Here is a 27,655-nt window from a genome sequence, read left to right as displayed (position 1 = left end):
GCTCAGGGCACAGCTAAGCTTGCCCTCAAAAGGACTTCAATCCCTGAAGTTTTAAGGAAGCATTCTGGAGCCCTGAGAGCAGCTCTGGGTACCATCAGACTCCCACGTCTGGACTGAGGCTCTCATATAAGGTCTAGCTTCACTAACTATGAATTTGCTGGCTTACAGAACTGTTGCCAGTGAACCTCCCTGCAGGTTCCAGCCCAGGGAGCACACAAGGGTTAGTGGCAACACATCAGAACAACCTCACAGAGGCGGGTAAAAGGCACCACCCTTGCTGGATTTCTACGGCCTGGAGGAATGGGCCTACTCCTCTGGAGACAAAGCGGTAGGGGCAGTGGTCGTGGGCAAGACCACCAGAAAGGAAAATGTGAATGGGCCAAGGAGAGACTCCTGGGACCTGCCACAACTGGAGTGGGGAGAAGGAATGGTCAGGATGTGGGGGCAACTATCAATTCTGAGGGAACTATGGGAGGCCAGAGTGAGTGATCACTGAGGTCGCAGAGGTACCAAGAACAGGTCACTGAGGTGCTCACTGGTTTATGGAATATTTTGCCAAGATTGCTACGCTCTTAAAAAGTATCTCTGGAGAAGAGACTGGCAGAAAACAGCAACAGAACAGGCCTGGGATAGGGGGGAGGAACAAAGATTCCTCAAGAGCTAGTGAAGTCAGCAGCACACTCGAGAAAGCCTTCCCCAGGGGGTGCCATCCACATCACACAGCGAACCGGGTGCCATGTGTTGAAAATGAAGTCCTACTAAGCCACACACAACCCAAAAAGGGGGAAAACTGGTCTCCTTACCAGGTGTCGGAATTCTGCGGCCAGACTTCCATTGGTGGACTCCTCCATGTTCATCACTTTCGTATGTGTGCCCAAAATGTTGAACTTTCTAAATCTAGACAATACAGAGCAGAAATACTTAAAAGGCTAGGAACTTTTTAAACAAACAAAGACAGTAAAATATAGTACAAAGTGTTTGACATACCCTTTTACTGTATTTCTCTCATTCACATCTCTGAAAAAGAAATATACATATGTAAAATCATATATGTGTATTTAAATTTTGAAACGAGCTTTAACAAAAATACAAAAGTATATGTATAAGTAAAAAATCAATACAAAATCTACACCTGTGGGTTTTCTGTCCTTTCATTACCCCCCACCCCCCACCCCCCCCCAGCCCCCCAGCCCAGGGTCAACCAACACACGCTCTGCCAAGAATTACTGAGTGACCTTGGGCAAATAAGCCATCGGCCCTCACATTTCTCACTTGTACAGTGTGGTGCTACCAGCGCCAGCCTTACAGGATGCTGTGAGTGGTACGCTGTTCACGGTGAGAGAGCACAGAGCACACCCTCCATCAGTGTGAGTGCGCTGTGCTTCTGGCTGTTTCTTGAGTGGTCCCCTGCCCTGTGTCAGGCACTGAGCTAAGCACGGGGCAGCGGAGAGCCGTCTCTGCTGTGAGACTAGGGAACTTCCAATGGGCCAGCTAAAGCCTTTTTTTTATTCTCTATTATCTTTAATGCTTTTAGGAAGGTACCAGAAGAGTCAATTATTTGGGGAAACTGTCAAGTTTAAGCTTTAAATCTGAGGTTAAATCTTCAGCAACCTGGCCTCTTAACATCAACGCAGTGATGACTCTGTCATGTTCTGGGCTCACATGCATCTGTCAGGCAGAGGAACAGCCTGGAAATGATCAGCACACTCACAGTTACGTGGGTCAACTAGAAGTTCAACATTTCTGTGAGTGACAGTCACCATCAGCTATGTGAGTGACCAATGTTCCCCGGTTCCGGGGGCGGCGGGGGGGGGAGGGGGACAAGGAAGAACTTAAAGTAAAGGGAACAGCGTGACACAAAGCTACCTTGCCAGAGCTGAGAAGAAAACCCAGAGCTGGAACAGAGAGAAAAGACAAGAGAACTCTAAGAAACCAAAAGAGAAGACAGACAGAGCACGGCCTAACGGCCATAAAATCTCTACCACTCTTCCCTTCAAAAGATATGAGTGTATTTCCCTGTCCCTTGAACCTCAGGTGACTCTGACTGGGTTCTGCCAACAGAACGGATGGGAGGGATGCTGTACGAGCTCCAAGCCTTGCCCCAGCAGGCCTTGCACCCTGCTATTCGTACCCACCTGCAATGCCATCACCATGCGAAAAAGCCCAGGCTAGCCCCCGAGAGCCCCACGGAGAAGGGCTCAGTTATCCCAGCCAGGACCTCAGACATGTGGCAAGCCCATGCTGGACCACCCAGCAACAACCAAGCTGACCCAGACCAGAAAGACCACCTACAGCTCACAGAGTAAGAGAAATCATAAGCTTTTGGGTTTTAAACCCCTAAGTTTTGGGGTGATTTGTTAACCAGCAAAAGCTGATACACAGAGACACCACAGCTGACGGCAGGAAAGACAAAGGTGCAGGGAAGGGTACTGTTACGGAGCGGACAGACAAAACACCAGAGGAAGATGACTTGGATTATCGTAAATGGTTCTGAAACTTGCTAAACCAGTATGTCACACACAAAAGCATTAAAAAATGTCAAAGGTGGGGGCGGGGAGAGGAGCCAGTGGCTAGGTCAGGGCTAGTCCAGGTCTAGGGTCTCAGGGCAAAATGCGGTAGGACGGCTCCACTTAGACCCCCGTGAGAGATCCTGCCCATTCCTGGGTTCCTACTGTCCAGAAGAGACAGGGGTGGATCCAGCAGACTCCACACAGTCCCTGTAAAATGCTGTCAACTGCATTCCAGAAACAACCCCACAATGGCTGCAGAATCACGGTCTTCAGCCTTGTGTTTGACCAAGGGCCCCTTCTCCTCTGGGGCTGCCCTAGGAGGAAGGAGGGCCAGTAGGCCAGGCCCGGTTGCTTCGAGACTTGATCATTACAAGCTCGTAAGCATAAAACACACTCATGCTTTCGTTCGTTTATAGTCTAAAAAAGCACCAGCATGTTGCTATCAGCTCTAGGGGAAGCTCCCAGGGTCCAGAATGGGAACTATCAATTTAACCCTCTTGGGATCACTTATAAATAACCCCGGTGCATCAGTCCTTGTTTGGTTAACAAAACCAGCATTTCAATAGTGTATGTATCTTAGATAATATTAAAGATATCTTACTTATCAAATAAGACTTTGACTTTCAAATTATAATTCAGCTCTTGCAATTTCACCAGCAGTCTGGAAAGAAAAATAAAAGTCATTATTACTTTAAAAATTATCTATTATAAGTCAATCAGACAAAGACAAGTATCACATGATCTCACTGATATGAGGAATTCTTAATCTCAGGAAACAAACTGAGGGATCCTGGAGTGGTGGGGGGTGGGAGGGATGGGGTGGCTGGGTGATGGACCTTGGAGAGGGTATGTGCTATGGTGAGCGCTGTGAAGTGTGCAAGACTGTTGAATCACAAACCTGTACCTCTGAAACAAATAATATATTATATGTTAAAAAAAAAAAAGAAGATAGTAGGAAGGGAAAAATGAAGGGGGGAAATTGGAGGGGGAGACGAACCATGAGAGACGATGGACTCTGAGAAACAAACTGAGGGTTCTAGAGGGGAAGGGGTGGGGGGATGGGTTAGCCTGGTGATGGGTATTAAAGAGGGCACGTTCTGCATGGAGCACTGGGTGTTATATGCAAACAATGAATCATGGAACACTACATCAAAAACTAATGATGTAATGTATGGTGATTAACATAATAAAATTTAAAAAAATAAAATGAAGCCAATCCTAAAAAAAAATTATCTATTACAGTTTATTTATTATGCCAATTCCCTGTTGGTGAACATTTCAATAACCTCCGCTCCCTCCAGTTATGACAAACAATGGAATCGACATCCACATATGTTTACTTGGATTTCTTTTAAGTGTATTTGCAGAATAAATTCCTAACTGAGGAATTGCTGGGGCAATACTGTCACACTAAATTCTGATAGAAAGCAGCAGCTTTTCCATTCCTACCAAATGTGAGTGAAGGTACCTGCTTCCCTATACAGCCTTACCAACACTGGGTTTTATCAAAATTTCTACTTTGGGACAGTTATATGGGCAAAAAATAGCAAATGTACATTTTTTACTAAAACTTTTATCTAATGTTTGTTCCGTTGGGAAAAACTAAGAACTCTGACCCATAATCAGGAGAAAGAGGTTAACATCTATAGTCATTCCAGGGTGGTATGGAAAGATGGAAGGAAGGAATGCTGGGCTAAGACGTGTGTGTGTCTTCCCTGATGAGCGGGAGACCTTGGGCAGGAGCCCCTCGCTGGTCTGCTCCGCTTAATGGGGCAGGTGGCTGGGACTGGGCTTCTCATGCCCCTTCTAGCTGTGAGTTCCCGGTCCCTGCGGGTGCGTGGGTGTGGTGCTGTAACACCAGCAGCCAGGGGGCCTCAACCGGGACCCAACTCAGCAGCACCCCAGGAGAAAAGACTAAGGCCAACTCTGAAGGCAAGTCCAGGCGCTCATCAGTAGAAGAACAGCTAAAGAAATTTGCCATTCAATAAAGCACAGCCCTACGTTCTCACATGGAAACACTTCTGCAACTTATGATCAAGGAGAAAAACAGGCCAGAACCCTAGGTTTTAAAAATAAAATCCCGTACATGACATTATGTATGTGTGAATGTGTATTTATCTATGTATGAAAATATATGTATATATACACACACACACACACAACTTTATTTATTTCTGTATTTGTGGAGACATGGACAGAATTCTGCGAAGGAGGACTGACACCAGGCTATCTACCACAGTGGTCTACAGATATTTAGGTCACGGACAACTTTGAAACACTGATGAAATCTATGAACCCAGTCACCAGAAAAATAGACGTGTCACGAGTCCATGTTCACACACTGCATGTGGTCTCGGGGCTACGTAAAGCCCAGGTTACAAGCGTCTACTCAGCACACAACTGCTGGGAACTTTTGCGTCCACTGGAGGAAGTTCTGCTTTTTCAAATTCCTTTTTACAGCGAATGTGCTTTACGTTTACAGGGGGAAGATTGGGTGTGCATATGTATACATAAATACGTGATATATTTCTATTTCTTTTAATATTCTAAATACAAGATATTCTGAATAAGAATTCACATTGAAATGCCTACTGCAAAACTGCTTCCTCTAAAGCACCCTCTGTGACTGTTGTGAAGGAAGTGAGGGGTGCTAACTTCATGGCACAAGGCGCAGCGTTTCCATCTTTTCTTGGTTACCTCAACTTCACGGTGAACTGGACCCCAGTCTTCAAGACCAGCGGCCTCTGAGGATGAGTTGGCATGCAAGGTTGTCTTTCCACCACAAATGAGCTGTAAATTCCAAGCAAAGTGCAGATTAGCATTTCCATTAAGGCTGAGGCAGTACAAACTGTTTTCCCAAAACAGAAGAGCGGGTTAGAGGGCACAAGCTAAAACTCGGTTTGGAAGATTCGAACAAGTTGGTGAATAAAGTGAGGTTCGCTAGTCAGCACAGAAATCTCCACACCACATTCCACTCAACGTGAGATCAGAGTAGTTGTGGTGACCCGTGGCACCTTCGACAATGAAAACCCTGAGTTGGGTTATGTTCATTTACGAATTTGCATGAAGAATCAGATTTCCTAGCTAGACTTAACTGTGGCAATCACTTTGTAACATATACAAATATCAAATCATTATGTCGTACACCTGAACCTAATGTAATGTTGTATGCCACTCACATCTCAATTTAAAAATAAAAATAACCAAAAACAAAAAATAAAAAGAAATTGCATTACAGTTGAAAACAAACCATGTAACACATTGCTTACTACCATAATTTGACATGGATATTTCGGGATCCTTTGGAAAACTGTTCTTCTAGTAAAATTGTTTAGTAATACTTATTATATAATAAACATTTCCAACTATGAATTTTCATTTAAAAAAGGATTACATTTGCATTCCAAAACCCAAGTAAATAAATATCCTTGATTATTTCAAATACAGCACTGAGGTATTCCTGTTTGGACATTAGCCACAGGGAACCGAGGATATTTTTTTATTATGGCATGTTAGCACACAAAAAAATTTCAATATGAACCCTATTCTTCTACCCAGTGCCATTTATCTATCTACTAAGTATATTTGGAACACCTGCCCACGGACAAAGCACTGCACCAGGTCCTTGTGGGGGAAAAAAGATGACAAAGGCACATCTCTGTCTTCCAGGAACTTCCAATTTATGTCACAGACGACAGAAATACATACACAACTACATAATGAATCCAGAATGAGAGAAGAATAAAGACTGAGCCATGAGGATCCAGAAGGGAGGTAACATGTTTGGGAACTCTGGGAAGATTTCAGGACAACATATAAGCTGAAACTTTCAGGAGGAAACAATGTCGAGATGAGGTTCAAAGAAGGCGGCTGTGGGGCGGGGGACCGAGGAGAGGCAGGGCGAAGTGACCGGATTTGGTGCGAACGCGGTCTGCCTGGAAATGAGGCATGTGGGGAAGCTCACCCTGGAGCGGCCAGCTGGCGCTGGGCCGGGGAGGTGGGGCACAAGTGTCCAGCTGAGGGGCTCCACCCAGGCAAGCCAGTGACAAAGCGCCAGGCTGGACTCTGCTCTGGGAAGCCCAGCGTCACAGGGACTAGGGAGGCAGGGGCTGAGGAGGGAAGCACTTGGGAGGCGACTATGCACGAGTTCAGCAAGAGGGTCTGAGAGCCTGAAGGAGGCTGAGGAGGCCCTGGAGGGGGAAGCAGGGGACAAACAGCACCAGGGCAGACTTGACAGGGCTCCGCACAGACTGGCCCCAGGCGAAGGAGGAGTACAACGGACAAGTTCCCAGGCTAGGTGGCCCCAAGAATGAAGAGCCAATGGTATGGACAAGGAATTTAGGAAGAGATGGCTGCCCTGAAGACATGTCCATAACCTATTAAACTTTTAAACGGTCTGAATCACCGTGAAATTTTCCCCCGGGGAAAACAGTTGCAGAAGATGCAAATGAGTCTCCCTCAAGTTACCTCTGAATGAGCTGCTGGAAAAGGTTGAAGGTGCGGTCCCATAGCCCCTGCTTGTTCTTTGTGATAGGGTCGTGTTCATAGGTGTATTTCTGTTCCAATTCCTCAAGCTTTTTAAGCTGCTGACGAACCTGCTGCAGACTCTCCGCAACTATGGTGAACCTGGAAGGTACATGACACAGGAGCCTCGATCAGAAGCAATCTCAAAGCTGCCTGGGTTACAGGGAATCGCGGAAACCGACAAGTGGTTTCCCCAGGCAACACCTGACCTTATCTGTGCGGCCCGTCACACTCTGCACAGAGAACAAGGTTCACCTTGCCATTAAAGACTATTATTTGGGGAGAAGAAACCAACAGATTACAGCCCAGACCTACGGAGATGGGGCTGGCTGGGGATCCGTGATGTCTACTGACCTGCATGATAACTGGGATTTAAAGGGACCGGGCAAAGAGGAAGGCAGAGGCAGGGGACACAGCAAAGGAAACGCCGTCAGGGGTGATGCTGGAGGCAGCGAGGAGCCCAGGCAGGTGCTGTATCAGGACACAGAGGAGCAAGAGAGCAGCTTGGAAGCTGCAGAAGCCACATGGTGAGGGAATGACAGGCCCCGGTCAGGAGAAGAGAGAACAAAGGTTACCGTTTTCCTGAATTGAAAGAAGGCAGCAAGACGCTCAATCTAGATACTCAAAATATAAACCAAGGAGGAAACTAGCGATTGCTTTCAGATTCCTCCTTCCTGCCAGTAAAGGGCCTCTGCGCCAAGTCAGGCTGTGGGACTGTGGCTTACCTCCCTGGAGTAGTGACGGAGGAAAACCTTCTTCCAATGAAACACACCTCCCTTGCTTCATGGTTTCATTTCCTGAATCCAGTTCAAAGCACTTAAGGAGCAGCCCTTGGCTGTGAAAGGAGAGGCAGGCTGAGGGCAGGTGGGCGAGCTCCAAGGGGATCCTAAGCCAGTGCTTCCCAACTTTGTTCAGGCCATGACACACACGAGAACAAGATAATCTGTGGACAGCACAGTGGGGGGCCCCTGGGGGGCCTCTGTGGCTCTGGAAGAGGCTCATTGTGGCCTAAATGACCATGAGGGGGCTCCAGACAGCCCAGGGCCTGCCTACGAAGCAGGAGGGCTTGGGGGGTGGTGGTGTCAGTGCCTCTCAAGGCCCAGGGGGGCACACTGGGCTGGGAAGCTCTGCTCTAAGCAACAGGAAACTTGGAATACGAGCAGACAATCCACAGAATAAAAATGAATAGCTAAGTATTAATCGTGAATATTTTTTAAAAATAGCAATTCAGAGAACCTCCTGAGATCTCTGGTCCTGGGGCGCTTGGGAACTCTTCCAGGCTACCATCCCCTCACCTCCACTCTGATCCACCTCTGCCATCCACTCTGGTCTGTCGGCCCTCCCCCAGACGACACTAGTATGCTCACAGTCAACCAGCTGGCCTTTGTGTTTCTAGTTTATCCTCCAGATTGCTGCCAGAGTGACTTAAGTTAAAAAAAACCCCAAGAAGTGAGCCTCCACTTAAATAAAAAGCCCGCCTGGTTCATCGGCACCCACTGGATAAAGTCCCGTTCCTCGTAGCATGTGAAAGCCTCCTCAACCAGGCTCCAGCTTCCTGCTACCTCCACCCTTCTTCCTGCCCTTGCGGGCACCCCCTTCTGCAGCCATCCGGTATGGGGTACTGCAGGCCCCTCTCACGCCCAGCCTCTCTTCTCCTCTGTCCCTGCTGGTACCCTCCCCGGTCTCCAGAAAGGACGCCTCTTCAGTCTCAAGTCAGTGCAAGACCACTTCCTCTCAGAAACCTCTCCTGGTAACTCCTTCCCTCGCCCTCCACAGAACTCTGGGCAGCCCTTCATTAGAGCACTGGCGACCTTTTACTGCACAGAATGAGGGCATTTACCTTCCGCCACCACACGGAGAGCTCCTTTCTGGTGAGGATCAAGAATCACTCATCCTGTGTTCCCAGGTCCTAGCCCAGTGCCTGGCATACAGCATTTAATAAGAGTTCACTAGACGGATGACTGAATGAATGGTCCAAACTGTTATTCCATGGAAGCCTGGAAACTGTCTCATGCTATTTTGTTTTTAATAAAACATGAGGGCTCAAGCTGTTAAATGTGTTATGTGATGACTATGTTACCGGTGTTTTGGCACAAATGACGCATCCCACGGGACAGGCACAGTAGGGAGAGGAGCGCTCAAAACGAAGCAGAGCTTGGCTGAACTCGGCCACAGGCATGAAAAACGTGTGCTTTTCAAGTGTTTCCAGAGCAAGAAGAGGCTGGACTATGTTAAAGTCTAATCCAAAGTTTGAACAGGGTCCTTTCAACTAACAACTTGAATGTGCACTTCATGAGTTCATGGGGTCGGCCAGTTAGATTTGGAGAATCTTACCAGTTCTGCAGCTGATCAAGACAAGCGTTGGGGGGCCCCCCAATACAGGCACTCTGCTGTCTCCGCTTCCATTCCACCAGCTCGTCATTAATCAGGGCTTTCTGGGTAAGTTCCGTGACATTCAACAACTCTATTATTTTGTGAACTACTTCCTAAAGGGAGAGGAAGAGACAAAGTGAAGTCAATTCATCTTTAATCACTGAATTTAAAATTTTTTTTTTTAAAGCAAAGCAAATATCTCAACTGGGGCTCTAAGCCAAGTGGTTATAAAAATAATTTTTCCTCTCTCCTAAACTTCAAGTCCATTATTTATAGTCTGTGATGAAAGCAACACGTTATTCTAGAAAGTGAATCACTACCTTTCTCTTATTGTCAAGCATTAAATACATCTTCTGGATTAACATCTGTTCTTGTTTCTGATCATTCTTTGCCACGCCATTGGTTTCATGCTCTGTGAATTGGGAGAGATGGCAGAAAAATATAAATGTAAAAAAAACCAAAACCAACTAAATCCAAGATTCACATACACTTAGAAGAAATATAATCCAAGTGCTATCTGGTGACAGATCAAAGTTTGGTCTTTAATTTTTATTGAACAAAACAAAAAATAATGTCCCAAGTTTAAAAACTGGATAAACTGAAACAAAGTGCTTGTTTTCAATGACCCATGTGAACTGGGAACAGTACCATCTGGCTCTTAAATCATTGTCAGACTATTACCTAGATGAATATAAGTGACAAAATTCAAAATCCCAGGTAAAAATTTTATACAAAGTGTATGTGCAGCTTCGTAAGAGAAGTACACAATTAGGAAGGAGTAGTTGGGTTCCCTTTCTCTCATACTATTCCCTAAATTATCCTAATAATCTCTCCAGATTAACCTTGGTATCCTCCAAGGGATTACTAGGGTTATAGCAATCATATGGAGCGGAGACGTTTGAAGAGGCTTCAAGCAGGGAAACTCCACACATCTGTCGGTCTGTGTCAATCAGTGGGCTAGGTACAGTAAGTAAAGTGAGTAGCACATAACCAGTGGTTGTCGACAGGAGGGGTGATACTAGCCCCCCCACCCCAGTGCCCCAGCCCTGTGTCTGGAGACAGTTTTGTTTGTCACCACTGGGGATTAGGGAATAGTTCTACTGCCATCTGGTGGCTAAAAGTCAGGGATGCTGCTAAACATCCTATAATGCACAGTACTGCCCCTCACAACAAAAAATTATCTGGCTCAAAATGTCAACAGTACAGAGGTTAAGACCCCGGTTTGCAACATCAAGAAGCCAAGACTATCAATTCAGAGTCATAAAGCATTTGGCAAATATGAAGACATACTTGCCTTCTTTATCTAGTGTCAACAGAAAAAAGGACAGCCAATGGGCACTGCTTTAAACGTTAAATTCTTACCTCTGTTCTGCAAGGTTTTGCACTTAAAATCATATTCATCTTGTAAATCTTCTAGGGTCTTGATTTCATGCTCTATACACTACAAATAAAGACATAAACAGGTTTTCCCACTGATCAGCTTCCAAAGACTTTGGGAAATAGATTATTGTTTCTATAGGACCCAGAAAACCAGGGTAACAATCCTGCTTCCTCAAAGATGGATTCCATCTGCAAAATTCTAATCACATACATAATAATTTCTATTTCCTTAATAAGTATATAATAACTTTTTTAAGAGGAAAAGATATGGTTATTTTCAGACGGGGCTCACTTGATTTCTACTTTAATGTTCCCCTTCCCAGTCTTAGAATAAAACAGGTGCTTGAGAAACATGGGCCATGTTTGTCCTGGGGCTCTGTGTAACCCCAGGAACACCCCAATTTGAGAAGCACAGACATCAAAGGCTATTTCGAGCAGGAACATCTAGTTTATTGGGTGATGGGGCAAAGTCAACAGTTACTGCACAATCTTGGCAAGGAAGAAAGAGATAAGCTCAGTGTTTGACGCTGTAACAGGGGCCATAAAAGTCTATTTGCTCGTTGATTTAACTAATTTGTTTACGTATGGTTTGGAATTTCAGCAAAACTCTTCTTCTCAACTACTTAAAAGCCGAAATCAGTTAACCACCTTTACACTCGAGCCATTGAAACCCTTTTCGTCTTACAAAAAAAGTTAGAGGTTAAACATATATACTGACTCAGTACTCACCATAACTTTATCCTTCACATTTCTGACTTTGCTGTCAAGCTCCTTCTGTTTGTCTAACATCACCGTGCTCTGAATATTCCCCGACTGTGCCTGGAATGGGAGGGGTAGGGGTTAACAACTATTATTTCCTCTGGCAGAGTTACCGGATGGTTACTCTCCAAAGTCGAGTCCATACCCTGTGCACCACCTACCTCCCAGACCTTTCAAAACTTCCTACAAGCTTCCCACATGAGTGTTGACAAGAAACAGCTCGGTTCTCAAAGCTCTGGAAAGTTCTGGCAAACTATTAAAAAGGCTACAGAAAGACTAAGCTCAGTTCGTGCCTACTATAAACAGAGTATTTCTGGAATTTTCCATTAATTCATACAGTTGCGTGGTACCACATAAGAAGTTTACTTCAGGGTTTCTCAAATTTTGTAGACAAGATTATTCCTATTAACCCTGTACTTATTTGTCGTAAAGCCTTGCGATTCCCGGTGTGGTCCCCAGACCAGCAGCACCTCACCACCTGGGAGCTTGCCGGAAATGCAGTCTCAGCGCCTAATCTGCTTACTGAATCAGAAGCCCCATTTTGACAAGATCCCAGGTGATCCATAGGCCTATCAGAATTGGACAGCACTGCCATTAAGGACTTCATGTAGCATGTGCTACTCTAAAGTAATAATGACTATCAACCCAGACACACAGAGTATTCAGCCCTCATCCTTTCTGAAGACTCAGACATAGCAGCCTCTATGTGTTTGTTCCTTATTTAAAGTGTTCCATGGTTTATTCACATAGCATGACTTACTAGGTATTAAGTCAAGGTCAGACAACGTCCTAGACCCAGGTGGTAGAGTGGTAAACATGAGACTGTTTTCATATGGATTAGATTCTAGAAAGATGCTATTTTGTTTAGATTTAAAGTCCCTCCCATGGCAAAAACTGTGCCCATCGACCTTTCTTAACGGAGTCCTACAAGCAGAGTTTCTATGTGGGTATTTTTACATATTCAAACTTATCAGTATTTTCTTCTTTTATATCTGGATTTTCCATAATAGAAAGCCTTTCTGTGTTGACAGATTAGAGAGGAGTTTACCCATTTTTAACCTAGCACTTACGTGGTTTCTTTTTTTTTCCTACTTTTAGATCTCTCATCCATTTGAAGTTTATTCTTGTGTTTACTGTGAAGAAGTGTGGGTACAATTTTAACTTTTTTCCAATGGCTGTCCACTTTTCTTAACATTTCGTGAAAAGTTCATATTTTCCCCAGAGATTTGACTTGCCATTTTTATCACACAAAGTTCCTTATGTACCTGGGTTTAAGTTCTAGATTTTCTCTGATTTCCCATGGGTATTTCTCTTCCTAAACCCGAACCCCTGAACAGTGTTTGTGGAGAGTTTGGAATATATCTAATAGGGCAGGGCCCATCTTATTGCTGTGCTTTTCCACGAGTTTCTTTGCTATTCTTGCACATTTATTTTCTTGATGACTTTCACAGCTTCAGAAAGAAACTTGTTACTTCTATTGGGATCATGTTAAAATTATGAATAACTCAGGGAGAGCCGATATCTCTATGATGTTGCCGTTGATTCCTATGCCTCTCATGTTTCTCTCTTGTCTAACTGTATTGGTGAAGAAGGCCTTGCTTCTCTTGTTCTTAGCTGGACAATCAACTAAATCTCCTTACAGGTGTTCACTGATAACTCAGGTGTCTTCTGAGAGGCTTAAAATGATCCTCTTTCCAGATTACCTACATTTCTTAAAGGGGAGAAAAATGTTGGCAAGCCTTCAAGACCCAAAGCATACTCAGCAGAGTAGGCTGATCTGGGAGAGGAGAAGCCCCCTGCTCTGCCTCGCAATGCCAACTCTGGGCCTCAGGGCCAAATGTGAGGAGAGAAATGCTTGGGTGCCAAGGTGGAAAGTTTGTTCTTCTGCTTGTCTCTGCTCTTGGCGGTCCTCTCAAGTTTGAGATACAGGCGTGGCCAGCCCACTGCATAGTGTTGTTAAGATGAAAATCCCACACAGTCAAAATGTCCTGCTGAAAATCTCCCAGGTACAGAATGCATGTTGAAGACAAGCATATCTCCTGCAGAGGAGACCAGGCAGCCAGCACTGATACACACTTCTGTTCACTAGGCCAGGTACCAGATGAACTAGCTTGAGTTGAGAACAAATAATGAGTCTCTCTAAATGCTTAGTGCAGCAAGGTGCTTCCAGTGTGCTAGGAACTAAATGCCTAGGGAAGCAGCAGATTCACCAGGACTAGATCAGATGCCCAGAAAGTGCACAGAGAATGGCATTCACTCCTGCTACTTAAATTTTAATACTCTGGCATTCTCCCCCTCATATTGGAAGGGTCTTAGCTGAACAACCCACACAGGGGTTTCACAACTATAGTCTCACTGCCTTCTGGGTGGTTCCCAGCACCCCATCACTCAAAAAGGGAATAAACAGATGTCATGGCAATCTGAAAAATCTGAACCCTGATCGCCAGGAAGGTTTGTATGAGTATTAGTAAAACCATGATCAGAAATCTTGGTGCTAAAACAAATCTGATTCATTCCCTGTTTGGATGTCTTATATATTTAAGAGGTAACTTGATCCTATTCAAAACAAAGGTCTTGATTTTCCTACCAACGTGTTCTTCCCTCCAAAAGATGGAGGGAAGAACACGTTTATGTCTTGCAAAAGCCCTCCTCCTGTCTTTTCTTTCCTCCCCAGCTCAATGGACAATATCTCCAAGTGATTCAAGTCGCAAACCATCAAGTCTTCTCTCGTTTTTCACTTTCCCTCACTCCCACATCTGATCCTTCAATATAAGCCCCATTGGTACCTTGTCCCAAACATAATCTGCCTACTTCTTCTTACCTCTACCAACTGCACTTTTCTTGAGTACATTTCCACTTCCTCTCCCTCTGCCTGCCTGCTTCCTTCCCTGCCCCATGCCTCAGAGAAGGTTCCTCACCCTGATCTAAAGACATAGCCCCATCCCCCTGATACACCGTTACTGTATCACAGTATCCTGCTTTGGTATCTGCATAGGAATCATCACTATCTGAAAATATTTTGTTTACGTATTAACTCTCTCCATCACCAGAATGATTTCCATTAGATTATAGTCCTTTCTTAAAGCCTGGGTCTATAAAATCTCTATATCTGATTTTTGCCATTTCCTGGGGCTATAAAATCAGAGGGCTATTCACTACTGCCTTGCACAGGATATTGTTAATATTAGTTGGATAAATGAATGAATTTTTATTTTACTATGATCTTCAGTTTTCCGTTAGAAAAAAAGTACCTGATTGAATCTCTGGGCATTTTCCAGGATTTTCCTTTCCTCCTTCAGACAGTTACAGATGATCATAGACATCTGTATTGGGTCTTCCTGAAAATTATCCTAGATGTGGGTTAAAATAAATACAAATTTCAGAATGATTAAGCCATTATATATTATAAATTGAATTTCTTCCTATCCACTGAAAAGTCTCATCTTGTATTAATTAAATTCTATACAAGCTATTTTTGGTAAAATCAAAATATTCTTTTAATAAATTATGACAAAAGCTTCCAGTAAGTGCAGGTACCTAAATTATTTCTTGATTAAAAAATGAAGTATCTTCATACACGGTTCCTCTAATAGTTTTACTTTAATTTCTGTTGTTCTTGAAGCTATTTATGTTCCGTTAGGATCCTGAGACAATGTAAATGATACAGAAACTATCTATGATATTTCTCAATTAATTTATCTGTTGGTCTGTTTTGAATTAGATCAAAGATATTCTTTTCAGTTTTTCTATTTCCTTGTGAAAGCAGGGTGCAAAATACTGGCAATTGTGGCTCTTTGTAACAGATATGTTCAAGCAAAGTCTGTAGGAGAGCAAATTTCTGTATTTCATCTGACTTCCCCTGTCACTGGTATTATAAAATCATAGATATGTTCACAAAGGAATAAAAAGCTTCTAACTACCTAAGTTGAACAGTTTGGTTGTGTTGTATGAAATAAGAAAATGATCGCTCTCACCTCTATGGAGACAGAAAAGTTGTTACTACACAAGTAAATATGGTAACCAGGCTGAAGGGAGTACTTTTCAAAAACTCCCGAAATTCTGTAGCCCATTCTCTCCTGCCTGGGACTCCTTCTGACTTTCTCTTCCATGGGAGGGCAACTCCTCCAAAAGCAAGGAAAGGTGGAGCCTAGTTCCAATTCCCTGACTGTATCAGGCCTTGGGGACATCAAACCTTTCCGGATTTATTCTTCATCTGCATACCAAGGGCTTAGACTGCACTCATCACTAAAGTTCCTTTGAGTTTCTACATGTTAGTACAGCTCACGGCTTTTAAAATGTAACCCTTTTCCTTGGGTTTCAATTTCGACAACTGTTAGTAAAACAAGGTGATAGCATCACATTTCTCTTAGAATTACTGACACCTAACAGGTGATACACTTAAATCTGAGAATTCTTTATGTGTTTACAAAATAAGTTGATATTTTACTCTGCTCATGCTATAAAATATTAGCTATACAAAGAGAGTTTATTTGCCATCTCTGAAACTTTTAAAAATACCAAAGAATGCACGCTCAACTCAATAGTATTTGCTCAATGAAAAAAATACTCTTATATAGGCTTGGGAACATTTTGACTAAAATGCAAAAACCAGGTCATACCTGAAGATTACGTTTGCTTTTCCTTATGTTATGCTGCAACAAAAAATTATTCTCCAAAGAAAAGCGACTATACTGATCATCCAGCTGTGACAGGAGGTCATGAAAACGGATGGTGGCAAATGAAACGTCATTAGCAGCATGCTCCCTGGGAGATTTAAAATTTATACATTTTATTCACTTATTTTTTTTAAGATTTTATCCATTTATTTGACAGACAGCGAGAGAGCACAAGCAGGGGGAACAGTAGAGAGGGAGAGGGAGAAGTAGGCTCCCCACCAAGCAGGGAGCCCGATGCCGGGCTCGATCCCAGGACCCTGAGATCATGACCTGAGCCGAAGGCAGACACCCAACCATCTGAGCCACCCAGGTGCCCCTTATACATTTTATTCTAGATGCTCCTGTTAAAAAGACAAAATAAACATCACTTTCCTAATGAAAACTATTTAAGAAACCAAATTTTAAGCGTTCTCTTAGGTTTTCTTTCTTCTTTTCAGACTGACTTAGCTTTTAACAACAGTTTGTACAATACATGAAAAATTCCAGAACTCAGATTCTGCATGAAACTGTTAATGGTAATTATCTCTGGAGGGGAAAAAAACAATAGGGACCTTTACTTTGTATGTCATTTAAAATTTCTGCAATCAGCAAATAGTAAATTTTAAAGTAGAATACATATCAGTTTTTAGAGACATCCCCCTAATTTTATTACTTTCTTCCTATTTCTAATCAATGTTTTACCATAATTCGGCTATCATTATTTCTTTTAACTTACTTCTTTCTCTAACCTGGATCCTAATGTGGAAAATAATTGGCGCTGGCATTATCTAACTTGTCCAAAGCATTTAGGAGTCTACATCATAATTAAACAGAAAACTACATAAAAGTACTTAACGACCAACACAGTTAGCTTTGTAGAGATAAAACGCCAGTTTTCAGACTGACACATTTTTTTTTGCAACAGATAATCCAAATGGCTACAGTGAGATTCATCTCTTAGCCAATCTGGCTCCAAGTCACTTAATCACTTTAAAAGCATAGAAAATCTTCAAGTGAGCTTCCTTTACCAGTCTTGTTTTTCTAGCCACTGTGCCAGGTACTGTCTGATTTCCATGGGAAAACTGTCATCATAGAGCTGGTGAACCTGCTCCAGGAATTTGGAGTCAAGCTGCTGAAGTTCATACCACTGGGACATCCTACAAGGAAACAGCACAAAACCAAGGTCAGGAATGGAAGACCACAGTTCCAAAAAAGGCATATCTAGCATTATGCTTCTTTTAAATATCTTACTTAATCTAAAACATAATTTGTCTCTGAAATACACTATTTAAATGGTATTTATGGGCGCCTGGGTGGCTCAGTTGGTTAAGCGACTGCCTTCGGCTCAGGTCATGATCCTGGAGTCCCGGGATCGAGTCCCACATCGGGCTCCCTGCTCAGCAGGGAGTCTGCTTCTCCCTCGGACCCTCCCCCCTCTCATGTGCTCTCTCTCTCATTCTCTCTCTCTCAAACAAATAAATAAAATCTTTAAAAAAATAAAAAATAAATGGTATTTATATTCGGAAGTCTGTTTTTTTATTAAGGTTTTTTTCTTTTTCCTCTTCTCCAGAAAACGCATCTTCAGGCCTTTTGCTCAAATGTTAACAACATATCAGGGAAGCCTTTTTAGAACACCTTACTTAAACTGACATCACTTCTCACCTCATGAAACACTATCCCTACCCGCTGATGTGTTTTCCTCCATAGCACTTACCACCGGCTAACCCACCATATATTTACTTTTTTATTTTGATTATTGTCTGTTTCCCCCACATGAAGGGAAGAATCTGGAGGGTGGGCAGACTGTTCAGGCTATAGCTCCAGAACAGTGCCGGGCACATAACATGACTTTGAGATGAATCTGTACTTTTATCGAATAAAAAATGGAAAACATTACTTTATTAGATTTGCTTTCAGACAAATCCTAAGAGCCCTCCAAAAGTTGCTCTCTTAGAAATACAGTACTTTTAGGGTGCCGGAGCGGGTCAGTAGGTTGGGTGTCTGACTCTTGATTTTTGCTCAGGTCATGATCTCAGGGTCATGAGGTTGAGCCCCACATTGGATCCTGAGCTCAGTGGGAAGTCTGCTTGAGAGTCTCTCCCTCTCCCACTAACCCTCCTACTGCTCTCAGGTCCTCTCACTCTAAAATAAATAAATAATTCTTTTTTTTTTTAAAGGTTTTATTTATTTATTTGACAGAGAGAGACAGCGAGAGAGGGAGCACAAGCAGGGGGAGTGGGAGAGGGAGAAGCAGGCTTTCTGCTGAGCAGGGAGCCCGAACTGGGGCTCGATCCCAGGACCCTGGGATCATGACCTGAGCTGAAGGCAGACACTAAACGACTGAGCCACCCAGGCGCCCCAACAAATAAATCTTAAAAAAAAAAAAAAGAAATACAGTACATTTGTAATTTAACTCAAAGAATTTTAAACTAGTATTTTACATTTTGTAATTCATATGCTAAAATGAATTATTTTTGTCCTATACCTTTTAAAACATTTTCTTCTTGGCCTACTATGAACAATAAAACTAGTACAAAAACTCTTAAATCTCAGTAATAATTTAAAGATTGAAACAATGTACCCCTGAAACAAAAAATACATTATATGTTAGTAAAACAAAATTAAAGTCAAGAAATCAACAAGAAAAGAAAAAGCATGCCTTTTTCTTCCTTTCTTTAAAAAAATAAAGATTGAAACAACATTGTTAAATATAATTTCAAAAGATAAAGTAATACTACCTCTTTGGATAACTGTAAATCAATTTTTGCATAACAGTTCTAAGGAAATGAAAACAAAACCCTGATTTAAGGAATCCTAACACCTATGAGGAAAATGAAGAGCCTCCCATTACCACAGCATAATTTAAGATTTACACCAGTGCACAGCCGACAATATGCAGAGTGGGTATATGGGAATCTTGTCCTACCAGGCCTCTGAGGAAGGGGTCTGGATTTTCAAGCAGGGTATGGAAAAGCTATGCATGCTTGCAGTCAAGCATGTACGTGCAGGCATGAAGTCATGTCTACTCCATGAATTTCCTTCCAAAGAAAAGCAAGGATATGATGGGACTATAAAGCTAGTTACCATCACAAATACCAGTAGAAACGGATACAAACCCACCCTTTGGCACACCTTCTATAGGAATTTGATTTTGCACTTCAAATTATTTTACCTGGGCGGGTGACTCCAAATCTGTGGCTCTCTCCCGACCCTGGTAGGTGTTTAATAAGTATGTGCCTAAAGCAAATATGCTGGCCAGGGGGTCAGCCAGAGGGGGTATGACACCTCTTATTAGATGCAGGACCTCAGGCAACTCGCTTCCCTATCAACAGTATGGTTGTTAAGACTGGATGAACTAGTACAGAGCACGGAGCAGGCGATTAATAAATTCATGCTAACAAATCCAGAATCCGTATCATCTCACAAAACCTGTAACCAGCGCAAGGAGGGACATGATCATCCCCCAATCACCGGGCTCAAATTCCAATATTATACGGACTCCTTCCTGCAGTCCCAAGACCTCCTGCCTCTGCTTCCAACACTACTTCCCAGTCTAGCCTCCTGCCTACACAGTTGGACCACCTCATTGTCTTGCCCAAAATTGCTACAGTTTGCCCATTTCTGGGCTCTTTGCACCCTGACCCTATCTGCATCCATTAACAAAGCAAACCAGCATAAAGTGTCTTGGCTATGCCCATTTCTGTTCCGCTCCAGCTATCACTCACCCTTGAAAACAGCCTCCCTACGAATTTCCGCCTCTCTAAATCCTACCCTAATTCAAAGGTAGATACAAATGCCCCTTCTTCCATAAAGCTGTCTAGCACTTACCCAGAGACAATTAAGCTTTCTTTGACTTGTGCTTCATGGCATTCTGTACCTCTATTACAGCATCCGTTCCTTACAAAGCTCTAGGATTTCTCCCCTGCATGGTGTAAGTTTCAGAGTTGCCAGGACCATGTCTTTTTTTTTTTTTTTAAACAAACAAAAAAACCCAAAACATCTGCGGTATATTACACAGTGTCCTGCACATAGTATGTACTCAATTAAGTTTACTGAATTGAAATCTAGTATATTTCACATTGAATTAGAAAGTAAAGGGCAAACCATATTGTGCTCCACCAAGTCTGGGTTCTGCATCCTCATTAAGCAGCAGTTGCATACTGGGTTGTGCTGGAGGCTCGAGTCTTATTTCTGTCCCATAAAAATAACCTCTCCAACCTATACATAACAACACTCAAAGCACAGTCAACCACACACACACACACACACATACATCACCCAAACTCTTCAGTATTAGTCACAATTTTTTAAAAAAGACTAATAGCATTTGGGGGTTTGCAGGAACTTTTATATTCCAGGAAGACATTAAGCTCCTTCATCTTTAAACATAGATGCAGAATTAAGATTCCAAAATTATGCACTCATTCATTCGTTTTCATGAACAAGTACTGACCTGTCACCTTGTGTCCCACTGAGGGGCTAAGGATCCAACCTAAGCCGCAGCTATACACGTGAGGTGCCAAGACTGCTGAGTTTGTATGCACGGGGTGTGAGCGTCTAACCTAGACAACTCTCCAAGGATGGCACAAAGCAAATGAAAACTTTTCTGTGAAAAGAAGAAAAGGTGACTATGGTGAAAGTGGGTGGGAAGGAAGGAAAAGTGGGGGTAAAAGGGGAGAAGTAGTGTTTTATGGGCGAAAATTCTATTTCACAAGACTTCTTTACTGCTAGAGCAGGGGCAATCGAGTCATCACCAAGAAGGACACCTAGAGTATTAAGGACGCATTCTTTCCAGGATGTCCGATTCGCCTGCAAAGCCCGCCCCCGCCAGGCCCCGACGGCGCGGTCCTGGCACATCCCACACCACCGGCACCCGGAAACTCAGGCCCACTCACTCTGCGCGCGGGGTCGGGCAGCGGCGGGCGGAGGCGCAGCAGTGCTGCCTTTCCCGGGTTCCCGCACCCGGTTCGCCTCTGCTGGGTCTGGGGCCTGACGGGAGTCTTCCCCGGTGCGGCAGAGTGCCCCGCAGACTCTGTGCAGAAAAACGAAAGTACCAGCTGGAAGAAAAGACAGCTCCCGGCGCCCCGCCTCCTTCCGCCTCCACCAATCACCGGGCGGCTGCCGCGCGCGGCCAATCGGACGTGGCTGTTCCGCTGGGGCGCTGCTTCCCCCCACCCCCGGGGACCGCTGTACTGCCAACCAGCTGAGTCCTTCTTTAGGCTTTGAGTAGGGCCCCGCGGGGGGTGACGTGAAGCTTGGCGCTGTGTTGCAACTTGGTCGGTTGGCGGTTACCTCTAGCCATTATAGACAACAACTAAAAGGAAGTCTGTGTTTGCAGAGGCCCAAACTTGGAGAACCTTGCATTAAACCCGTATCTGTGAACCCAAGGCGGAAGACAGAGGTGGGAACGTTGTCATTCTCTAAGCTAAATTCAGCAGCTCATCTGCTTGTTGCTAAACCCAGGGGACCGTTTTTTCTGCGCTCACCTTACTTGACCACTCAGAAACGTTTGGCACAGTTGACACCTCCATTTTCTCAATACTTCTTCCTTGTCCATGAAACATCCTGCTTGTTTCTTCTCACCTCTACGGCACTCTTTCTTTATCTGTGCTTCACTCCACGACCAAACTGCTCAACGTTAAAGGTTGTCAGGGTCCAGATGTTGATCAGTTTTACCCACATTTCTCACGCTGTCCTATGATGACCTCACCCAGAGCTTCGGTTTCCTTGTAAATGTGAAGGGCTTCTACATGTGTGTCCTGTCCACACCTCTCCTGTATGTTCTGCACCCCGCAAGTGTATAGTCGTCACTTGACATTCCACTTGGATGTCTGATAAGTTCTGCAAACTAGTTATATTCAGAACCAACTCATCATCTTTCTCCTCAAACCTGCCCTTTTTTTCCCTAGAATTGGCATATGTCAGAGGTATATCATTTTTGATATTGCCTTCTCCCTCAACCCCCACACCTGGTCCTCAAGCCTTATTGATTCTTCTTGCTAAATATTCCTCAAGTCTCATCAACTTCTCTCCATCTCTTATACCATCCCCACTTTTTTCTCATTTGGATGATTGCAGTAGAGTCCCAAATGGCTGCCTCATTTAAGCTCTTCATTGCCCCCTTTTTTAAAAAGTTTATTTTTATTTTTATTTTTTTAAAGATTTTATTTATTTATTTGACAGAGAGAGACACAGCGAGAGAGGGAACACAAGCAGGGGGAGTGGGAGTGGGAGAGGGAGAAGCAGGCCTCCCGCGGAGCAGGGATCCCGACGTGGGGCTTGATCCCAGCACCCTGGGATCATGACCCGAGCCGAAGGCAGACGCCCAACGACTGAGCCACCCAGGTGCCCCCAAAAGTTTATTTTTTTAAGTAATCTCTACATGCAACGTGGGGCTTGAACTCACTCCTGAGATCAAGAGTTGCATGCCCTACCAACTAAGGCAGCCAGGTACCCTGCCTTTAAGTCCCTTTTAATCCATTCTCCATGTGACAGTTGGAGTGGTTTTTTTTTTTTAATTTCAAAGCAGATCATGTGTTTGCCAACTTGAAAATCCCGTGATGGCTTTTACAGAATTCAAATTTCTTAATATAGCTTACAAAGCCTTGGTTCCCCTCTTTCTCTAATCCTATCTTGTGCCAGTCTTTCCTTTCCATACTTCAGCATTTTTGGTTTTTGAATATGCCAAGCTCTTTCCCCAAACTCAGGACCTTCTCACCAGCAGTTCTCCATTTGGAAAGCCCCTTGGAGCAACATACCCTTTCCCTAACCTCTTTTCTGGCTAACTCATCTTTTATGTCTTAGCTAAAAACTCAGCTTAAGTGCCACTCCCCCAGGTAGGCATCCCAGAGGCCAGCCTAGATTCGATCTTATTGGAATGTATGCCCATAAGATAAATTGGCTCCTTCAAGTAGATGGAACTTGAATAAAGCCTTGAATAATAAGGCAACCTTCGGTAGGAAAGGGATCTAAATAATTTCCCACAGATATGCTTATATGTGTTTCTATTACAGTTTTCTCTTCCCACATCTTTATGCTCCTTCTTGTCACATATTCACTCTTACAAAGCCAGTACTGGTCTGTGATAGCAATGACCCTTCATACCAAAGTAGCTGCCTTCTGTAAGAAGAGATACCAGGCCACTGTAAAATACCTTTCTCCTCCTACTCACCTACATTAAGGAGCCAGAAAATGTTTGAGAAAATCTGACTCTAGGGAGAGTCAGAACTTGTTATCAAGTTCTATGGATGCCTCCTTCCCTATGTCTTTATCCTCCTTCATTTTACCATCATTGACCATACTCTACTGTAGCTCTCATCACTTCAGAACTGGAATGCTACAATAGAGACCAGATGGACTACCTTCTTCCATCCCTTTCCTCTCCACTGTATTTGCCAAATTAATTTCTCTAAAACTTTAACCACATTGATACACTCAGTCCCTGCTCAAGAGCCTTGACAACTCTCATTGCATTTACGGTAAAAACAAACTCTGCTAGTCTGGATCCTCCACAGAATGTCATTACCTTTCTTCCCAGCCTTGTCTCCCATTGTCCCATTACCCAACTAAGCTCTATCTTTAATTTCCCCCCCCATCCCCAGGCTTTTAATTTTCCTGTTCTGTCCCTTTGCTCATACCATTGGCAATTATTGCACATACTAAACGGTATGTCCTGCCCCTTACTCACTTTATTTATCAAATCCTGACCGAACTTTTAAAACTAAGTCCAAATTCTATATTCTCCTTCTGGAACCACCTCATCCTGTGGCGATTAACCTTGTCTCTGAAATAATATGATGCATAAGTGTCTCCATTTATGTCAACAAGCACCACACACTCCCTATATTATGGTTTTTGAGCAGGGAGCCCGATGTGGGACTCGATCCCGGGACTCCAGGATCATGACCTGAGGCGAAGGCAGTCACTTAACCAACTGAGCCACCCAGGCGCCCCTATATTATGGTTTTTGAAGTGTCTAAGCTTTATTCCCTCCAAGATTCTAAGTTCCAGGAGGGCAAGCTTATGTATTTTTAAAGTGTGACTAACATACTGACTGCTGAAAAAGCAACCCAATAAAAAACGAAAACCGAACAAAAGAGATCCAGAAGTGAAAAACCCACTGTGTAAAGCCCCCCTTAGAACAGCCAGCTTAGGAAACTGTGTCTCTATACCAACAATGTCAGCTTTGCAAAAGACACAAATCTGGAAAAAATAGCTAATACCATGTTTGGTAGATTGTATTATTTTTCCATTTGTTTCTTTCCCTTCCCACTCCTTTCCCTGGTTCACTCTGGCCCAACATGGAATAGAACAGATGTGAGGTACACTCAGGTATAACCAACTTGAGACTTTGAATGTTCTGTATGATCCACTTGTCCTCCTGTGTTCCTTCTTCACACTAGAAGATGGCAGACTCAAGCAGCCCCAGCTCCTCCAGCCTGAGTCCTAGACGCAGAGATCTGTGGAGCAGCCCCCCCAAACCTACCACCCAGGGCAGAATTGCTGCAGCCTACCTACCCACACACCCATGAGTAAGAGGTGTTTGTTTGTGGTCAATGTTGGAAGGCCCTGAGATTTTTTCTCCCCCTGCTGAAATAGCTAATTCACAGATGACAGAATCAAAAGTCTAAAGTATATTAGGGTAGAATGTTGCTGTGCTGAAACCAACTAGATAAAACTTAACACAGTAAATGCAAAGACCTGTATTTGGGTTTTTTGTTTTTGTTTTTAAAAGGCAACAGATGACAGGGTACTCTTTGCTGCCAGTGCCCAGCTTGGGAATACTTTTCAACACTGTATCTGGTAACTCACTAGCAATCAATCAGAAATGGCAGGTAAGATGAAACTTACTACTTGGCACACCCCATCTGGTGTTTATTTAAAGGAGAGTCAAGGATGGTGAGGAGTCTAGAAACCACATTTTATGGTGAGTAATTAAGAGCACTGGAGTAACTCATAAATTCACATGATGTTATAGTGGAAAGATTCTCTGCATCTCCTATTTGAAGCAAATTTATTTATTTATTTATTTAGGAGAAGTCATTGAGAAGACAGTATCATTCCTATTCTTCATTCATCCTTTCTTTGATTTCCACTCGGTTGTATTTATGTAATTTATTTAATTATATATACAATAACTACAAATATACATATGAAGAATACAATGCAGCTTACAAACCAAGGCAAAAAGATAGATATTATCAGTTCTATAATTCTCATTAGAAGAAATTGGGATCTCCTAGTAGATTGTTTTTAATAACGGCCACATTATTTCTTCCTTGTATTTACTCACTTTTGCGATGTGACTCTGTAGCTCCTTTTAGCAACAGGTGGGGACTATTTTCCCACCCCTTCAATCTGGTCTGGCTTGAGACTTGCCTTGAACAACATTATGCAGCAGATGTAATGTTGTGCCATTCTGAGCCTAGACCTCAAGGGGCCTTGTAATACTCCCCTCCACAAACCCTGCCCTGCCTCCGAGGCAAGTCAGCCTAGCCTGCGGCAGCATAAGAGAACACACAGAACACAACTGAATAGTGCCTCTCTCAGGGCTTAGGCCTCATTCCTGTGAGACAGCAAGATCAGAGACCTGACCCAGATGAGCAGAACTGCTCAGTCTACCATAGACTCACAGGCAATGATAAATGCTTATTGTTTTATCCCCACTGAGTTTTGAGGAGAGTTTAGTTTGTTGTGTAGCAATAGATCACTGATACAGACCTTCTGGAGGAAAGCAAAGCATCCTACTACTGAATTGTAAAATGGAATTTCTCCCATCGTGCAGGACCATTGCCCTGCCCCCACCACGAATATTTTCCCTGGGGTCTCTCAGTCCCCCGCAGTACACTCTGTTGTGTTCTTAGGAACACACCCGGGAAAAACTTACTCCGTGTTCTGTCTTGATGGCCTTGGTCTGTTTCAAAATGGCAGCTACAAATTTTTCCAATATTGTAGCAATGTTGGTAACTTATATCCAATAGTAAGAATTACACTTAATCACTGTAAGCCATGTTTGCTAATCTGTTAATACAACGGGATTAAAATTAAGAATTTCTAAAATTCTCCGTAGTTCTCTGGATTTTTTATATTCATATGCTAGAATATGAAAGTTATGCTTTTGAAGATTGGTTATTGGAAAATATCCACGTATAAAATTAAATTAACATGCAGGAAAGAAAACATTATCCTATTACTGTAAGAATATACAGAAATGTAAATACATGGAACACTCAGAAAGGGAAAGAGGGAGGGACGGAGGGAAAATATTTGAAAATATTAAAGTTTCTGGGTGGTGGGTTGCTATATAATTTTTTCTTTTTTTTCACAAATGTCTATACTGAGCACACTTCAATTCAGAGTCCAAACACCCTTGCGAAGGCCTGTTGTAGTCCCGTGGTCTCTGCACAGCAAGCCCTGCCTGCCCAGGATGCGGAACGCTGGGAGGCGCAAGTCCTCGGCTGTTTGAAACTGTTCCAAAGCAGCGCCGTCGGCGTGCGGCGGGAGGGACGCGACTGCTCGGAAGAGCCGTCCCACGTGCTTTCGGGGAAACGGCCCTGGAGCGAGAAGGAACAGAGTTGGGAGGAAACCGAAAAGCGAAAGTAAATTGACTCGGGGAGCATTACGCAGGCGCGGGCCCGGGGATTTTCCAGCGACTGGCCGCCGGCTCAGCGGCCCCCGCCCCCCAAGCCTCCTGGGGGTGTGTGTGGGGGGGGTGTGGGGGGGGTGAGGTGGGGTGGGTTGGGGGGGTTGGAGCTTGGAGGCGGGATGCGCACGCTACCCTGCTACCCTGGGACGGTCGATACCTGCTCTGCGTCCTTCTAGCTGGCTTAAGTCTGAGAGTAGTGGCCCAGGACTAGATGAAAGGCGGGGAGGCGGGTGCCCATTAACTTTTTAAATTACTGTCCTCTATGTGCTCAAATATTAAATCACTAACAAATACTTCTTAAGGGGCAGACTGTGCTAGATTTTAGGGCTAGAGATGTGAACAAAGCCTTCTTGGACCCTGTATGTACAGAGCCCTCTTGGAGTCTAATGAAGAAGACAGCTGATATGCCTTTGCAACAAGGTGGTAGGAATGGTGCTGGGGCATCTAGAGCACCTGGAGGGGGCGTGAAGAGACCTGAGTCATACAGGTGTTCCCGGGGCGGGGGGCGGCAGAAGGTTTTCTAGAACCTGAAGGATGTGTGAACGTTATGCAGGTGGCAGGGTGGATAGGATGGGGTTGGAGAATTGAGAAGATGCAGTGGAGGGAAGGGGGAGGGGAACCTGGGGCATCAAAGAAACTGAAAGTAGTTCAGTCTTGTGTGTGTATGTTTTGCAGGGTGAGAAGCCGTTGTTGGGGGAAATGATGAGATATGAGTTGAAGACTAGGAAGGGACTAAATAATGTATGACTTGGAAAGATCTGTTGAGAACTATGGTTATCATCCAGTGCTGGGATTCTTAAATTTTGTGC

At 43.8% G+C, this 27,655-nt stretch overlaps 1 protein-coding gene across 6 annotated transcripts in view; it reads right to left on the bottom strand.

The window, feature by feature from the left end:
* STAT1 (signal transducer and activator of transcription 1) overlaps positions 1–21,254 on the bottom strand; it is a 293,833-nt gene extending 272,579 nt beyond the window's left edge. For all 6 annotated transcript variants that reach the window (XR_015767855.1, XR_015767856.1, XR_015767857.1 and 3 more), the window contains exons 1-14: positions 21,097–21,254; positions 20,655–20,807; positions 17,230–17,358; positions 16,166–16,310; positions 14,798–14,896; positions 11,517–11,606; positions 10,770–10,848; positions 9,728–9,819; positions 9,369–9,520; positions 6,978–7,136; positions 5,208–5,300; positions 3,112–3,171; positions 988–1,017; positions 804–897 (exon numbers count right to left, since the gene is read on the bottom strand). Coding sequence is in view for 2 of the 6 variants with exons in the window: in XM_028122937.2 (XP_027978738.1) it covers positions 804–897; positions 988–1,017; positions 3,112–3,171; positions 5,208–5,300; positions 6,978–7,136; positions 9,369–9,520; positions 9,728–9,819; positions 10,770–10,848; positions 11,517–11,606; positions 14,798–14,896; positions 16,166–16,310; positions 17,230–17,357 (1,221 nt within the window). In the remaining 4 variants the exon portion in view is untranslated. The remainder of the gene's footprint in view (positions 1–803; positions 898–987; positions 1,018–3,111; positions 3,172–5,207; positions 5,301–6,977; positions 7,137–9,368; positions 9,521–9,727; positions 9,820–10,769; positions 10,849–11,516; positions 11,607–14,797; positions 14,897–16,165; positions 16,311–17,229; positions 17,359–20,654; positions 20,808–21,096) is intronic.
* Positions 21,255–27,655: the final 6,401 nt, after the last annotated feature.

Source organism: Eumetopias jubatus, unplaced genomic scaffold (assembly GCF_037043125.1).
Source record: "Eumetopias jubatus isolate StellerSeaLion01/CBP00866 unplaced genomic scaffold, mEumJub1_p1.0 scaffold_3, whole genome shotgun sequence".
Classification (NCBI taxonomy): Eukaryota; Metazoa; Chordata; class Mammalia; order Carnivora; family Otariidae; genus Eumetopias; species Eumetopias jubatus.
The sequence above is the reverse complement of the archived record's forward strand: the minus strand, read 5'-3'. Positions and strand labels throughout refer to the sequence as shown.